Genomic DNA, 17,190 nt, shown 5'->3' on the forward strand with positions numbered 1-17,190 from the left:
TTGTAATATTGGCTAGTTGGACACTGAGGCGCGTGGCCCTTAAAGAGCCAAAGTTAACTACTTTTTGAAAAATACTTTTTATACTTTTACTAATATGTTAATATTTTTAATACGTGTTATTTAAAGCAAAAGCATGTGCCATAAAGCTAATTAAAGCAAATTACACCCTATCAGAAACCTGAATAGAACAAAACTCCACAAAAGCCCCCCCCCCCCTTACTAAGCTCATCCCCCCCCCAACACCAGTCTGTAACACCTCCACCCTTAAGATTAGTACAACAGCCAATTCGTGATGACTAACGATCGCCTGAACACAATTATAACAAATATATTACATCGAATATAAGCGGTTGGGGGACTGGGACCGCACTAAGCCCTGTCGTAACCTTAGGGGGGCAATTAATTTGAAACACGAGCAACAGATGGCGGTGGCGTCGCGTAGTGCACGAGTTGGCAGTTAGTCGGTATTAGAAGGAAATTGGACGGGTTTCCCGCGGCATCGCAACAACCCCCTACTGGTTAGGTATCGCTGAAGCGGGAGAAGGAGTAAAGACGATAGGGAAAATCAATAGGAAGGGAAACATTCAGCTAGATAGGAAGGAATGGAGAAGCAGACAAAATAAAAAAGTTTATACAGAAGATTGGAAATGGACACGAAGCGATGACTACTCTAAGAAAGAGGAACAGGTAAAAAATAGAAGGATAAGAGGCACAGAGGAGACTAATTAAATACAAGATGGCTATAGAATAGCAAAACAAAAAACTGGGAAGAAATACGGAGTAGACAACGTTACAAGAAGTATACAAAGACCAAAGAAATTTTAAAATCTGTTCATGGCTGACGGGTAAGAAATACGAAGACGAAACAAGAACATTAAAATGTCACAGTCGGCGAAAACAAATCCGTCTAATTACAAACAATCAGTGGCTATTGCGCTGCCTTTAGACGATGAACTTATTATATTTAAAGTATGTGTGTGTATAATATATATATTATATACATAGGGTGTTAAGGATGCCGCGGAAAGTTGCCGATAATTATTCTAGAGAGAGAGAGAGAGAGAGAGAGAGAGATCAAGTGCGCGACAGATAGTGTTAGTCCCGACCCTCTACAGAAGCCCACGATAAAACACCCACACACCGGGAAACCAGGGTAGCCGCGGTGTCCCTTATGTCCCTGAAACAGAGAAACCGCCGTTAGTGTGGTGTGGGTCGCGGCCCTGACCCGCCTACAGCAGCAGCAGCAGCAGCACCACCACCAACAGCCTCAATTGCTCAAGACGCGAGTGTTAAAACTAGCAGCGGCTGGGTCTCGCGGCCCGCCATGACGGTAGGGGGAGGTGGTGACGGTTGATTAATACTCTATTTTTGATAATTACTTTATCTTCTTGTTCCTTTGTCTTCTCTTCAAATTAAGGGAAAGAGCTGAATAAAAAATTATTAATATTAGTTGACGAGAGGAAACCAATTCGTGGTACAAGGCGATTACAGAAACGTGGTAGGAATCCGACTGGAAGCTAGCGAGGGAGTTTTGCTATTAATCCGACTTGGTAAAGGCGCGAGATCCGTCCGGGGGCCACAAGAACGCCGGCAATAAACTACACCACTCTTTTTAAACCGTTATAAACATTCCAATGGGCAACTATGATTATCTACAAACATTTATCAATAACAAAAAATGTTAATATTAATTTTTATATTTGGCAGAAAGCAATGAAAGCCGTTATTATTGTTTTAAACATTGTTTGCCATGTCTAAACTGTTAAGCGCTATTTTAAAACTACCTCAAATTGTACTTTTAAGGTTAATATCACTACATTTTGGCAGTATTAGTTGTAACATTTATTGTTATATATTTTGAGAATATTAAATATGAGGATTATTAAGATAAAGATGTTATAGAATGATTAATACAGTATTAGGTGTGTGTGTAAACCCAAGTCCGGGATGCGAACTCCGGTCATGTATAACACAAAGCGGGTTTCCATTTCTTGTGAGCCATCACACTATGAAGCTCAAAGAGTAAACAGGTGAGATAGATCCACTACACAGCTTCACACGGAAGAAAGAGCATCACAAGGCTCTCTTCATCTCCTCTCATCTCTCCTGCCTCTTCGGCGAGGTTTGGCATTTTCTCCACATTTTGCACAATATTGTATAAATGATTAGGAAATATTTGTTTTATCTAAGTCGTTATCGTCTCTATTTCTCAAGCCTCTCTTTCGTCCTCTTCTTCCCTTGTCTCCTCTCCCTCGTCTTTCTCTGCTCCCGCTCCTTCTCGGCCCATTCCCAACTCTCTTACATCTTCTCTTATCGTCTGCTTGTATCCACCCTTCCTTATAGTGTTCCCTTTGGTCACTTGTTCCTCTTCCATTCAATCTTTTACATTCTTCCTCCTTCCAAGCACATCTTTTCCTCTGCATCACCCCTCTTACTGTCTGGCCCTGTCCTATTGCTGTCTCCTGTCTTCCCCGTCTCCCTTCCCACACAGGCAGACAAGCAAGGAGGGTGTAAACGACCCTGTACCCGAGTTAGGTCATAATTGACTCCTCCACACCTCTTGCTCTTTACTGCTTAACGACCCTCTTAGCTCATGGTCAGGGAGGAGCAGGAGGAGGAGGAGGGAGAGGAGGGAGAGGAGGGGGAGGTGCAGGAAGAGGGAGAGGAGGGGGAGGTGCAGGAGGAGGAGGAGGAGTAGGAGGGGTGAGAATGTAATTAAACAAGGAGAAACACATGAACGTTATTAAGGTAATGTTCGTCATCAGTTCAACTATCCGCCCCTGCCTCCCTACCCATCTCCCTCTATCCCTGCTGTGCCCTCTCCCTGCTGTGCTCTCCCTCTCCCTGCTGTGCTCTCCCTCTCCCTGCTGTGCTCTCTCCCTCTCCCTGCTGTACTCTCCCTCTCCCTGCTGTGCTCTCTCCCTGTCACTTGTGTAGTGTATCTGTAACTGTAGTAGAGACTGAGAGGTGTTAAGTAGCCAAGCTGGGCCTGGGGCCAGGCTTGTCTGTTGATACCCTCTTACACCACATGTTTTCAAGGCCACACTTTAAACTATATATATATATATATATATATATATATATATATATATATATATATATATATATATATATATATATATATATATATATATATTATATATTATATATATATATATATATATAACACGAACGCCGCCTGGTGCTCCGAAGCCCTCGTCATGTCTACATCACGACATATTGTGACCTTGGGAGCCCCAAGTGAGCAGGTTCGAATCGTCCTCACAGCTCCTACTGATTTTCTCACTGATACATCACGTTAATAAGGTTTCAGTGAGCATTCTATTCAGTGTCATTTTTTTTAAATAATGTTGATCATGAATTTCAAAAGATTTTTGTTTAATTAATGCTCATATTTCCTATATTTCCTGTTGTTATTGACCTTCGCTAAAAAAACCAACCACTTGGGGTTGGACGGTAGAGCGACGGTCTGGCTTCCTGCAGGTCGGCGTTCAATCCCCCAACCGTCCACAAGTGGTTGGGCACCATTCCATTCCCCCGTCCCATCGCAAAGCCTTATTCTGACTTTTTCCTAGTGCTATACAGTCCTAATGGCTTGGCGCTTTCCCCCTGATAACTCCCTCTCTCCCTCCCTCCCCTCCAAGAGTCTCTCTCTCACTCTGTGCTATCGTCCGTCTGTCTCTCTACCCCCCCAACCCCCTCCATCCCTTCCCTATCCACATGTCGCTTTCTGTTCCTGCCACTTCTACCTTTCCCATATCTACCCTGCAGACATCTCCCTTTCCCTCCCTCATGTGCCCGTCCTGCTCTCTTATCTCACTCTTCCCCTTCCTTCCTTCCTTCCTCTTACCCCCCTCCCCCTCCCCTCCAACCCACCCCATTCCTCTCGTTATCTCCCCCCCCTCCCCCCTCTCCTTTCCTACACACTTCCCCTACTCTCCTTGCCCCTCCGTGTATTGACATACTGTATTTGTAACTGTAGTTGTTGTAATATTTGTTTCATTTGTTAACTTTCTCACAGTTAACTGTGAGTTAACTGTTAACTGTTAATTTCTTTCTCGTTCCCAGCTTGTTTCTGGCGTACGTAGTTAGCAGCTGTACTTACCATGAAGACTGTTCTGGGTTGAGTTGTAGGTCTTGGGTCCTGCCTCTTAACTGTCTGACTCAACGACTCCTGACCTCTTTGTATCGTGTCTCCCTTTTTTTAAAACTGTGGATGGAACTAGCTTCGTATATCTTTCTATCTATTATCTATCTATTATACCTGTTCATGGTTCCTGTATACCTGTATACCGTATACAGATATACCTGTATATCTATTATACCTGTTCATGGTTCTTTCCCCACATTCTTGCGGATAATCTGCTTATATTATTATACTGAATTTCCTCTCCTACTCCTTTCATTCCATTTACATTCACTGGTGATATCCTTTGTTGTATCTGTACCTGTTGTACAACAAGGAGGCCTGGTCGACGACCGGGCCGTGGGGACGCTAAGCCCCGAAAGCACCTCAAGGTAACCTCAAGGTAAGTACCTCAAGGACTATTCTCAAGTCGACAATCGACTTGAGAATGGTCCAGGACGGACCGAAACGTCGTCGTCCCTTCACTTTCTAGTGTGTGGTCTGGTCAACATATTTGATTGTACTGATAAAGGAGAGCAAAAGACAATAGTTTGACAGTTGAAAAGGTGCTGTATTAGGTGAGCGGAAGTGCATCACGCCATCTATAGTGAGATTGCGTGCAGAAATTGCATGAATTTATTAATACTTTGGTATGATTTACATTAATATATACACTCACTCTACAGTGTACTCACTTAATTGTGCTCGCGGGGTTGAGCTTCGGCTCTTTGGTCCCGCCTCTCAACCGTCAATCAACTACGTGTCCAATATTGTTGATGAGTGCAACATGATGACATCAGAGACAACCAAAATAATATTAACAGTAAGAGTTATGGCTGCCATTAGATGTAATTGACAGTATATCTAATGGAAACTGGGATACTGGACATGCCAAGATGCCAAGCTTGACTGACAGGGTTCGACTCCTTCAGGCGGTCAAGAGCTTTCTGGCACTTGACAGTACATATTGTCTCTACCCACCAGTCTCAAGCAACTGTCAAGTTATAACTGTCTCAAGTCTCAAGCAACTGTCTCCACCAGTTTGGGGAGCCGGTCGGCCGAGCGGACAGCACGCTGGACTTGTGATCCTGTGGTCCTGGGTTCGATCCCAGGCGCCGGCGAGAAACAATAGGCAGAGTTTCTTTCACCCTATGCCCCTGTTACCTAGCAGCAAAATAGGTACCTGGGTGTTAGTCACCTGTCACGGGCTGCTTCCTGGGGGTGGAGGCCAGGTCGAGGACCGGGCCGCGGGGACACTAAAACCCCGAAATCATCTCAAGATAATGTAACACCACTCTATTGTAACACCACCCTAAAATGTACCACTATAATGGAACACCACTATAATGGAACACTAAACTATCCTGAGTAACACTTCCTCATCGGTTGCACTTGATAACACTGTTATGAGCTGACATATGATGGTTACACCGGAACCAAAGGTACACTGCCAATAAGGAAATGCTAACACAGAGATTAAATACGCTGCCACCATCTGCCTTTGACCATTGAAACTATATCAAGCAACGAGGCCAGAAACATTGCTTGACTTGGAGAGTACTTCTATGACTGTCATTAATTATGAAAACGGTTGTCAGCCACTATATCCAAAAGGCTAAGAGGATTCAACAATTGACACAGACGGGAAATTTAACGAGTTTATTGAGACCCAGGACCTCCCCCCCCTTAGAGTTCACACCCAGGGAAGCCTTCTCCAAGAGGTCAGCCCAGATGACCTCCAGTTTATCTTGTTTATTGATTAAAAATTCCTGGGTTAGTCTTAGTCAGCATAGTTTCAAGTATGTAATATTTCATGCAAGGAAATTAGACTCCAGATTCTTATGTGTAAACATCCCTGGATCTCCCCCTTTTGGCCAGGTCAGAGGTCAGTCACATATGTAATTAATAACTCCTCTCTTGAAGAGTGTATGGTGAATGTCAAACAAGCTTTTTGAAATATTTCTTGAGTGTTTGTACACTTTTGGTGGGTAGCAACAGCAGATCTCCCCCTCCCCCTGTGGGGGTTGTATATAGAGGGCCTGTAGGAACATAGGAAAGGCAGAGGGCGGTACACCGGGATCGAAAGCGGGGCTGTGAAGAACATCTCAGCCCGGGAGAGAGATAGCTTAAGGTAATGTGTGTGATCTCTGAGTTTTTGTTCCATGTCCAAATTTCTTAACTTTTTGCCAGTGTTAGTGTAGCATTTATAAGTAGTGATTGACATAATTTTGGTCTCAATAAACTCGTTAAATTTCCCGTCTGTGTCAATTGTTGAATCCTCTTAGCCTTTTGGATATAGTGGCTGACAACCGTTTTCATAATTAATGACAGTCATAGAAGTACTCTCCAAGTCAAGCAATGTTTCTGGCCTCGTTGCTTGATATAGTTTCAATGGTCAAAGGCAGATGGTGGCAGCGTATTTAATCTCTGTGTTAGCATTTCCTTATTGGCAGTGTACCTTTGGTTCCGGTGTAACCATCATATGTCAGCTCATAACAGTGTTATCAAGTGCAACCGATGAGGAAGTGTTACTCAGGATAGTTTAGTGTTCCATTATAGTGGTGTTCCATTATAGTGGTACATTTTAGGGTGGTGTTACAATAGAGTGGTGTTACAATAACCTCAAGATAACCAGTCTACGAATATACCAACTTAACTGTTGCAGTTCACCAAACACATAATCAGTAAAGAATTGGTTGATATTATAAACATGTAAACAGCAAGCAATAATTTAATGTGAGAAAATACCTTGAACATCGGGGTAAATTTTAATTGCAGTGTTGCTAAAGTTTCAATACAATTCAATAAAGTTTCATACAAATGAGATAACAACAATAATAAAATTACCAGACTATTAAGTTTTGAATAGGTGAAAGATGGCGGCAGAGTTACTGTTATGTATAAGGCCGCTGTAATAAAAGGTTCGTCACGTGGTCCAACTTGGTGGACAAGCAGAAGACCACCACAACACAAGACGGTCAGCCAGAAGCAGCTTCACTCTATGAATGATCACTCATGCACTGGCTGACTCGTATATGTTCTCTCAACAAGTAGATGTGATATAAAAGGGGGGGGGTCAGATTCACGAAGCAGTTACGCAAGCACTTACGAACCTGTACATCTTTTATGAATCTTTTGCGTCTTTGTTTACAATTATTAAACAGTTGATGAGCTCCGAAGCACCAGGAGGCTGTTTATAACAATAACAACACTTGATTGACAAGTTTACATGCTTGTAAACTGTTTAATAAATGTAACATGATTGAGGAAAGATGTACACGTTCGTAGGTACTTGCGTAACTGCTTCGTGAATCTGGCCACTGGAAGCTCTGGTACACAGCCGGGTTCACCTTCACCCTTGTACCTAGCTCAAGAGCTCCAGGAAAGCGCTTACAACTGAGCCGACATAACAGCTCTCTGTAATGTATATGTAAAAATCATCAGAGATAAGAAATTTCAAACAATGATGAATTACAAATCAAAGACATTACAAATATTTTGAAATACATCATTCCTTCCATTAATAACCTATTGTTGAACCAATATGTTAATAATCGGATACTTAGGTCATCTGTGTTATGAACCTGAACCAAAGAACCGGATAGCACAAGTACGAGATAAAGTGCACTTCGGTTAAACAGGGCTATCAATAAATCACCACTAAGAAAGACAGATATTTTGGATAATTCGCTATTCGGCTATACAGGATACGAATTAACCGATGGTCCATTGAGCTTAACATTATCTGCCCATCTCTTCATCTCCCTCCTGTTGCTTCTCCTTCCACCCCCCACATTTATTCCTCTCAATGGCCTTCCTCCTCCTCTTCCCCCCTCTTCTCATATTCGGGTTATCGAGGTTCGGATATAAAACTTTTCCAAGAAGCCAGATGGGGTAGCCGGCCATGCAGTTACCCATGCAGCAGTCATCTTGGACGATCAAGCTAAATACACACACACTGGGATAAGGCCATATCAACTCTCTATCACTATGCAGGACTCTGCGCCATTATCCATAGATACAACACCAAAATATGTAAATGCATACATATATAAACTATAATTATAAATATATACCAACAGGCACAAGACACACTAAGCCGGGGAGAGGGTGGACAAGCGAGTCTGGAACAGTTTACCCATGAACGGGAGGGATAAAAGTTAAAAGAAAACGGAATAATAATTATACCGGAAATCCGTTTTTCCCCGGGGGACCGCTGGGACCCTGAAATAAAGGAGACCATTCGGTTAATTGGAACACACACGCACACTGCGGCGTCTTCCGGATAAACGGCATGCTTTTTTTGTGTGTTTATCCGGCCTTGGACAAATGTCATTCATTTGGGTCTTACAATAGAAGGATTTATTATTACTTTTGTTATTATTATTATTATTATTATTTAGGGTAATTTCTCCTACATTCTTGATGAATACTCTCTCTCTCTCTCTCTCTCTCTCTCTCTCTCTCTCTCTCTCTCTCTCTCTCTCTCTCTCTCTCTCTCTCTCTCTCTCTCTCTCTCTCTCTCTCCACTTAACTCTAAAATAGTTATATTTCTGTACTAAATCATAATTTAATAAGAATCAAACCTCAAGTAAATTATACAGATTAACAGAGTTAATGGAAAAGAAAAATAGACAGAGAGCATGGGGATAAGAGCGGCTACACGGAAAGGAAAGAAGGGAAGGGCAATCAAGGAGGTAGAGAAAATGGGGTTAAAAAAAATTGACAGGAGTGACTAACCGAGATTGGAAGGACCTACCATGGGACCAGCATCACCGTCTTTTCCTTTCTTGCCTCTTCTCCCTCTGGTTCCAGGCTCGCCCTTGGCACCTGTGGGTGAGAAAGTAACACTGGTGAGTCAGGAGTCGCCTTTACCCGGGAGACACTGGTCTTTGGTATGCTCAGAATAGATGGTAAGCATTCTGAATACCTCGAGAACTATCGCATCATCATTCAGCATTGTCAAACAGCATTTATCATATCTACAAAGACAAAAACAATTGCGTTAAACCAGCTGTTAATATTTATGTTAAAACTGAATTTAAAATTATTCCTTAGGCTTATGACAACACTGTAAGACATAGGTGTCACGAATTTTAGCAAAACCTGAAAGAAAATGGGTGAATTAAATGAATAAACACAATATAATGACGGAACTACAATCATTGGGTGGTGCTGCTCCACAACAATAGTATTGTTGAGGTGTGAGAATAGTCTACGTTGGGTACCCATACAATATGGTACTCAGCACTGGCCTCCAGGGCCTCAGTACCTCAGGTGTGTGTGCCGGTAACCCAGCCGCCACACGCCTCGGCCTCCATATTTATTTTCCAAGAAATTAATACAATGTACGATATGTTTTACCACGTACGACATGTTTTACTACGTACGATATGTTTTACCACGTACGATATGTTTTACCACGTACGACATGTTTTACTACGTACGATATGTTTTACCACGTACGATATGTTTTACCATGTACGATATGTTTTACCACGTACGATATGTTTTACCATGTACGACATGTTTTACTACGTATGATATGTTTTACCACGTACGATATGTTTTACCATGTACGACATGTTTTACTACGTACGATATGTTTTACCACGTACGATATGTTTTACCATGTACGACATGTTTTACTACGTACGATATGTTTTACCACGTACGATATGTTTTACCATGTACGACATGTTTTACTACGTACGATATGTTTTACCATGTACGACATGTTTTACTACGTACGATATGTTTTACCACGTACGATATGTTTTACCATGTACGATATGTTTTACCACGTACGATATGTTTTACCATGTACGACATGTTTTACTACGTACGATATGTTTTACCACGTACGATATGTTTTACCATGTACGACATGTTTTACCACGTACGATATGTTTTACCACGTACGATATGTTTTACCATGTACGACATGTTTTACTACGTATGATATGTTTTACCACGTACGATATGTTTTACCACGTACGATATGTTTTACCACGTACGATATGTTTTACCACGTACGCCATGCTTTACAACGTACGATATGTTATACACACGGCTTAGTCAGTTGGAACAGTGACTGGATGCCAAGCCAGGATATGCATAAATCATTTGACACAAATGGAACAACTTAAACTATGCAAACAAAAAAAATCAAACCACAATAAAACAACTGCTGAAGACTTATAAACAAAACAATTGAAATAAATAATAACTTTAAATAAACTTGTTTGAAACACTAATATAAAACAAAGACTAATCGTTTTGAATGCTCCGCAAAAAAAATACAAAATAAAGGGGAACCAAAGAAAACTTTAATTAAAACTTACAAAAAGTTGTATTTATTTAAAAAAACAAATACGCCCTTTAATAGATAACTTAGACTCTCTTAATCTAAGATTTAAGTATATACTGCAATTATCAAAATTTAAACGTCAAAATCTTGTATCAGCTGATTAAAAAAAAAAATTCTAATGAAAGAGAACGCTGATTTGTTGAAGGGTAAACTAAAATATATATCCCCGTGTTTTCTAATAACTGTCTTCAAGTTCTTAATGGATCTCCTGATGTATCTAGTTATGAAAACTGGTGGACGCCTCAACGCAATAGCCAAATGTATCAGTTATATTACCTTAGGGTCTAAGACGATCTCCTCTCTTTCTAGACACTCAACTATACCCTTCGTCTTATCTCGTACCTCATTCCCTCCCTGTCTCCGTCTCCGTCCGTTCGTTCGTTCGTCCGTCCGTCCGTCCGTCCGTCGGTCCGTCCGTCTGTCCACCCGTCCGTCCGTCCGTCGGTCCGTCCGTCTGTCCACCCGTCCGTCCGTCCGTCGGTCCGTCCGTCTGTCCATCCGTCCGCCCGTCCGTCCGTCCGTCGGTCCGTCCGTCTGTCCACCCGTCCGTCCCTTCCTCCTCCCCCACTCTCTCTCTCTCTCTCTCTCTCTCTCTCTCTCTCTCTCTCTCTCTCTCTCTCTCTCTCCCCCCCTCTCCACTGCGGCATTACCCTTCACGAGGGAACCCCCGCTCGCCCCCCGTCACTCGACCATGAGGACCAACTCCCGACGAAGGCAAACTGGGCCTTTAAGCCTCTGACGTAGGAGCGGGAATAGCTGGTGAACGAGGTCACTCCCTAAGAGCCACAACGACCCTCGGCCTCATTCCAGCCGGTGCGAGTTACCGGCTTCGACCTAATCATGTGTTTACTGATATGCTGCTGATGCGACCAAGGCCCCCCCGCCTTTCTCAGAGATCTTCGTCCATCTTCGAAGGTCTCTGGAGATCTTCGAAGGTCTCTGGAGACCTTCGTCCGCCAGAGCAGGTCAGCATCTCACTCTCCAGCGTCTTCCAATTAAATAAAAATTAATTAAATTGATCACCTTTTGTTTTAAAGAGGGAAAAATTATTGATTAAATTACACACAAAAAATGGAAATGGTGGAAATCTGCGAGAGTTTCGAGCAGGATGATTCAGAGGGGTTCGTCTAGTGATCGGCTGTACGGTGAAGTGAACGGAAACTTGTGGAACGAGTCTGTCTACCGTCCTGATTGAATTTATTGGCAGAGAAGATTAACGAAGTGGCTAACAGGTCCAATCTGTCTGTCTGTTCCTTCCTGGCGGCCCCTGTCAGCCTCCTGTAGCTCCCCGTCTTTATCCTCCAGGTTGCTCTCATTGTCTGTGTCTGCCTGTCTGTGTCTGCCTGTCTGTGTCTGCCCCAATGTTCATCTGCTGTCTCTTCCTTCATTGCAGTCCTTTGTCAGCTTCTACTGCTGCTACTACTACTTCTACTGCTGCTACTACTACTTCTACTGCTGCTACTACTACTTCTACTGCTGCTATTACTACTTCTACTGCTGCTACTACTACTTCTACTTCTATTACAACTACTACTACTATCGCTATTAGTCTTATGTTTTTCTTTTTTCATTTATTTTAACTTTAATTCTTCTATTCGTCCTTTTATCTCCTCTCTCTTCTTTCCCTGATCCAACTACACTATACACTCAGATAATTCTGAAACATTTTTCAGTTTCGTACCGCAGGCTGAGGCTCGAACTGGTGACCTCAAAAGTGGCACCAGAAATGTTTAGAATGCCTCTCTCTCTCTCTCTCTCTCTCTCTCTCTCTCTCTCTCTCTCTCTCTCTCTCTCTCTCTCTCTCTCTCTCTCTCTCTCTGGACCGTTAACAGGCGCTTGGCCACCATCAGCCAGCACTAGATAACGACCCAATCACCCATAATCCTAAACAGCAACGATAACACCTCCAGCATGACCACCATCCCCCACCCACAACCACCACCACCATATCAGCACCACGACCACCATCACCACCACCACACCAGGACCAACACCACCACACCAGCCACCACTACACTAGCACCACCACCACACCAACCACCACCACCACACCAGCCACCACCACCACACCAGCCACCACTACACACCACCACTACCACCACCCCAGCTACCACCATGAGACAACACTGCATCAGACCACCATCCTCTCCACCACCAGGGCCGCCACCACCACTCTCTACCTCAACATTCCAAGCAATAATGCCACCAATGAGGGAAGAAGAGGCAAGAGAAAGGAATAAGAGGACCCAGGGAAGGAGAGAGAGAGAGAGGGGGGATGTGGGGGGGGGGAGTACTGGAGGGGTGAGGGAGGGATGCTGAGGGAGAGAGGGGGAGAGGAGGAGAGGGGGCGGTTAAATATCTTCATTCATGTCTTGAAAACATGACGGATAGCCACTAGGGGCACCCGACACTCTTGCATCCCCCCCTCCCCCCGCCTCAACACACACACGCAGGGACCTGGTGGCTGAGTGGACAGCGCTCGGGATTCGTAATCCTTGGGGGACCGGGGATCGATCCCAGGCGATGGCGGGAAACAAATGGGCATAGTTTCTTTTACCCCTGATGCCCCTGTTACCTAGCAGTAAAATAGGTACCTGGGAGTTAGACAGCTGTTACGGGCTGCTTCCTGGGGTTGGGAGGGGGGGGGAACAGTTGATTGACAGCCCCCTCGCAAGCACAACTAGGTAAATACACACGCACACACACACAACTATTCAACACTGGTGGTACACGAACAAGGGGACACAGGTGGAAACTGAGTAACCACATGAGCCACAGGGACATTAGAAGGAACTTTTTCAGTGTCAGAGTAGTTAACGGATGGAATGCCTTAGGCAGTGATGTGGTGGAGGCTGACTCCATACAGTTTTTCAAGTGTAGATATGATAGATCCCAATAGGCTCAGGAACCTGTACACCAGTTGATTGACGGTTGAGAGGCGGGACCAAAAAGCCAGAGCTCAACCCCCGCAAGCACAAATAGGTGAATAGGCGAGTACACACACACACACACACACACACACACACACACACACACACACACACACACACACACACACACACACACACACACACACACGAAACCCATATCACGTTCTCCTGAATAAAGCCCCTTTTTCTGTGATGGCGATATATGTGACATTCTCCACACTGATGCTCTGGGATATCTTAATTAAGACGCCACATATGTGGCAAAGAACCATATATGCGACGCTACACATAAATGTATTATAATATATCACAGTACCCTTCCGAGGAGAAAAATATTTGGTACATTAAGGAAAATGTCTTAGCCCGCTCTCTGCTTCCTCCCCAGAGTCAAGATGGCAGGTATGGCTTGGGTGAGGGATGGGAGGGTAGATAACACTTCCACCACTGCTGTAAAGTGCCAGCTGCACGCCCAACAAGGCCAAGTTGCTCACTCCAAGTGCAGGCGGCGGAAAACTCTCTACAAGACAACTTCAGGTCTGAGTTCACAACAATAAATCGAGTGAAACAGAGAGGAACATAAGCTTCATCCCGAGGAAGAAACTCGGGACCCTAGAATTGTGTGTGTGAGAGAGAGAGAGAGAGAGAGAGAGAGAGAGAGAGAGAGAGAGAGAGAGAGAGAGAGAGAGAGAGAGAGAGAGAGAGAGAGAGAGAGAGAGAGAGAGAGAGAAAACTATATTTACCTATAGTGATAGATACACAGGGCATGTTAACACTTAAGTTACTCTTAACTCTGTATTAGACTCATGTCAGGACCTCTGTTTAGTCACCTCAGCAGAGTAAACAAGGATCCTAAATGGGCGTCCACCCCCAGGCAGGGAGAAGCTGTTCGCAAGGCGCAACAGTATGATGGCTCCCAGCTTGACTATGTAAACACATTCAAATACCTTAACCTTGAGGTCTCACTGTACGGTCTTGTTGTAACCAAGACCGTGTCTACAGTACAAAGAGGGGCTCGGAGCTCTCAAGGATGTCACACTATGGTGCAAATGTCAGAATCTTTACAATGATGTTCCTTGCATACATGAGATATTTTGTTGATTATGCTGCACCTGTGTTTGCTATAGTTCCTTAATGAAAGCTTAGAGAACTTGAAAGACAGAACGAAGCCTTGAGGTCGCCAATAATATTAAATATGAGAAAGAATATTAAAATTAATAGTCTAATTGGTATAAAGGTATTTATGTTAACGTATCCTAAACAGAGTTCATTTCATGTGGATTCCATTTCATGTTGGCCTCCCAATATATGATAGAACTGATCAATTAACCAATCAATCTTCAAAGCAACTGACTATAACCTCAGAGTGCCTATAAGCAGCCTAAGGACAATAACAAACCAAGATCTTCGACAGAACCTTGCAGATCTGAGACAAAGTGTAATCTCCACTATCAGTTGCATCTATGATCACACACTCATGCAAGAGGAGCCACACATCTATGGGTCAACCAATATGATCAACAGACTCCTACACGTGACTGCTACTCGTCTCAGACTGGCTATAAGTACTCCTGGGAGTCTACATTACCTGCTGATGTAAACCTGACTAAATGTAAACTGCGTCAGCTAAATTATTCGCACAACTCTGCGAAAAGTGCAAAAAGATGAATGAATTCAATATAGATATAATTCATTCATCTATATAATTCATGAATATAGATATAGTTCTATGACAAATGTTCAAGAAATGTGTAAATATTTCATTCAAAATCCTCTACTTTCCAGAAATTTTAGCCAATTATCATAACTGTGATAACTGTTTGGGTTATCTTGAGGTTATCTTGAGATGATTTCGGGGCTTTTTAGTGTCCCCGCGGCCCGGTCCTCAACCAGGCCTCCACCCCCAGGAAGCAGCCCGTGACAGCTGACTAACACCCAGGTACCTATTTTACTGCTAGGTAACAGGGGCATAGGGTGAAAGAAACTCTGCCCATTGTTTCTCGCCGGCGCCTAGGATCGAACCCAGGACCACACGATCACAAACCCAGCGTGCTGTCCGCTCGGCCGACCGGCTCCCGAGTGAATGAAGGTAGTGCATGATTGAAACCCTTTCACCGAAAAATGTAAGTTGCTTAGCTTTAAGACACTGGACTTGCGGTCGTCCTCGAGTCCACTGATATAATAACAAATGGATTCTAAAGTGTAATTATCTTATCAAGACTTTCGGGGGTTCGATCCTTGATCCCGTGTTGTGCTTCGGCGACCATTTCCACTACCACCCACAGGATGGGTATGGGGTCCACTACCACCCACAGGATGGGTATGGGGTCCACCACCACCCACAGGATGGGTATGGGGTCCACCACCACCCACAGGATGGGTATGGGGTCCACCACCACCCACAGGATGGGTATGGGGTCCACTACCACCCACAGGATGGGTATGGGGTCCACTACTACCCACAGGATTGGTATGGGGGTCCACTACCACCCACAGGATGGGTATGGGGTCCATTACCACCCACAGGATGGGTATGAGATCCATTACCACCCACAGGATGGGTATGGGGTCCACTACCACCCACAGGATAGGTATGGGGGTCCACTACCACCCACAGGATGGGTATAGGATCCCCTACCACCCACAGGATAGGTATGGGGGTCCACTACCACCCACAGGATGGGTATAGGGTCCCCTACCACCCACAGGATAGGTATGGGGGTCCACTACCACCCACAGGATGGGTATAGGGTCCCCTACCACCCACAGGATGGGTATGGGGTCCACTACCACCCACAGGATCGGTACAGGGTGCATAACAAATGAACTAAACTTAAAAACAGCACTGGGTTTTTTCTATTCTCAAAGCCTGAAGTCAGTTTCCCTGGCGAACGCATGGTAAGCCAGACTATTGTTGCTTGCGGCCGGCAAACGAATTAAAATTTGATAAAATCCTGAACACCTTTGTATAAAATGACAACAGAGGAAGCGAGTGTAGAGAAAATGGGAATAGATGAACAGCAGTAAGAAAATGAAAAAAAAAAAGAGATGCAAGGAATGGGTTATCTAAGAATTCCTTGAGATCCCAAGAGAGAGGAGAATGGAGAGGCGTGTGGAGGAGAGAAAGATCAACCTGGCTGTGATTCAAAAGTCAGACTGCGGTCAGCGGTGTCTAACAGCCTGATTGACCACACCGTTAACCAGGAGGCCTGGTTAAAGAGACCTGACAAGAGGGGAAATTCTCTTTCCCTTCTTGAGAAAAGCGGGGAAAGAGGGAAAATTGATCCCCGGAAGCACATCAAGGATGACACCAAGAGGGTAGAGAGGGCGAAGAAGAGGCGGGGTTGCAGGAAAGGGACGGAACGGGATAGTACCATGTTGTATAAATACAGTAGGCCTACCGTGGTGTGGCAAATACATTCAGGTAATGCCTCGAGGCCTATACTTCCTGCCCAGCCATCTCACCTACACCGAGTGATGCTCATCACATTCCATTTTGTTTAATTACATGTTGCTATGATTGTATTAATGCTGTATTGTTGTATTATGGAAAATGAGGCATGTATTTCACCTACAGTTTCAGCCTACTTCAGCCTACAGTTTAGACCTATTGTCTTATGTATGACCCTCTGTCCTGCGTGACAGTGAATACTAGCATTATCCTCAATTTAATAAGACTATCAAAATCCTCAGATTAGGCAAAATTGTAATTAATTTTGTCAATAAAGATGTTAATAGTAATAATATGTATTTCACATAAAATGTAT

General features: G+C 43.9%; 1 protein-coding gene across 20 annotated transcripts in view; it reads right to left on the reverse strand.

Annotated features, from left to right (window-relative positions):
* The window catches only part of LOC123762305 (collagen alpha chain CG42342), a 492,619-nt gene that overhangs the window by 71,194 nt on the left and 404,235 nt on the right, over positions 1 to 17,190 (reverse strand). For 14 of the 20 annotated variants that reach the window (XR_011228729.1, XM_069325408.1, XM_069325410.1 and 11 more), the window contains exons 2-3: positions 8,886 to 8,956; positions 8,315 to 8,350 (exon numbers count right to left, since the gene is read on the reverse strand). Coding sequence is in view for 19 of the 20 variants with exons in the window: in XM_069325408.1 (XP_069181509.1) it covers positions 8,315 to 8,350; positions 8,886 to 8,956 (107 nt within the window). In the remaining variant the exon portion in view is untranslated. Of the gene's footprint in view, positions 1 to 1,141; positions 1,178 to 8,314; positions 8,351 to 8,885; positions 8,957 to 17,190 lie in introns of all 20 variants that reach the window. The other 6 variants (XM_069325395.1, XM_069325370.1, XM_069325389.1 and 3 more) reach the window with 2 other exon arrangements.

This window comes from Procambarus clarkii, chromosome 2 (genome assembly GCF_040958095.1).
Source record: "Procambarus clarkii isolate CNS0578487 chromosome 2, FALCON_Pclarkii_2.0, whole genome shotgun sequence".
Lineage (NCBI taxonomy): Eukaryota > Metazoa > Arthropoda > Malacostraca > Decapoda > Cambaridae > Procambarus > Procambarus clarkii.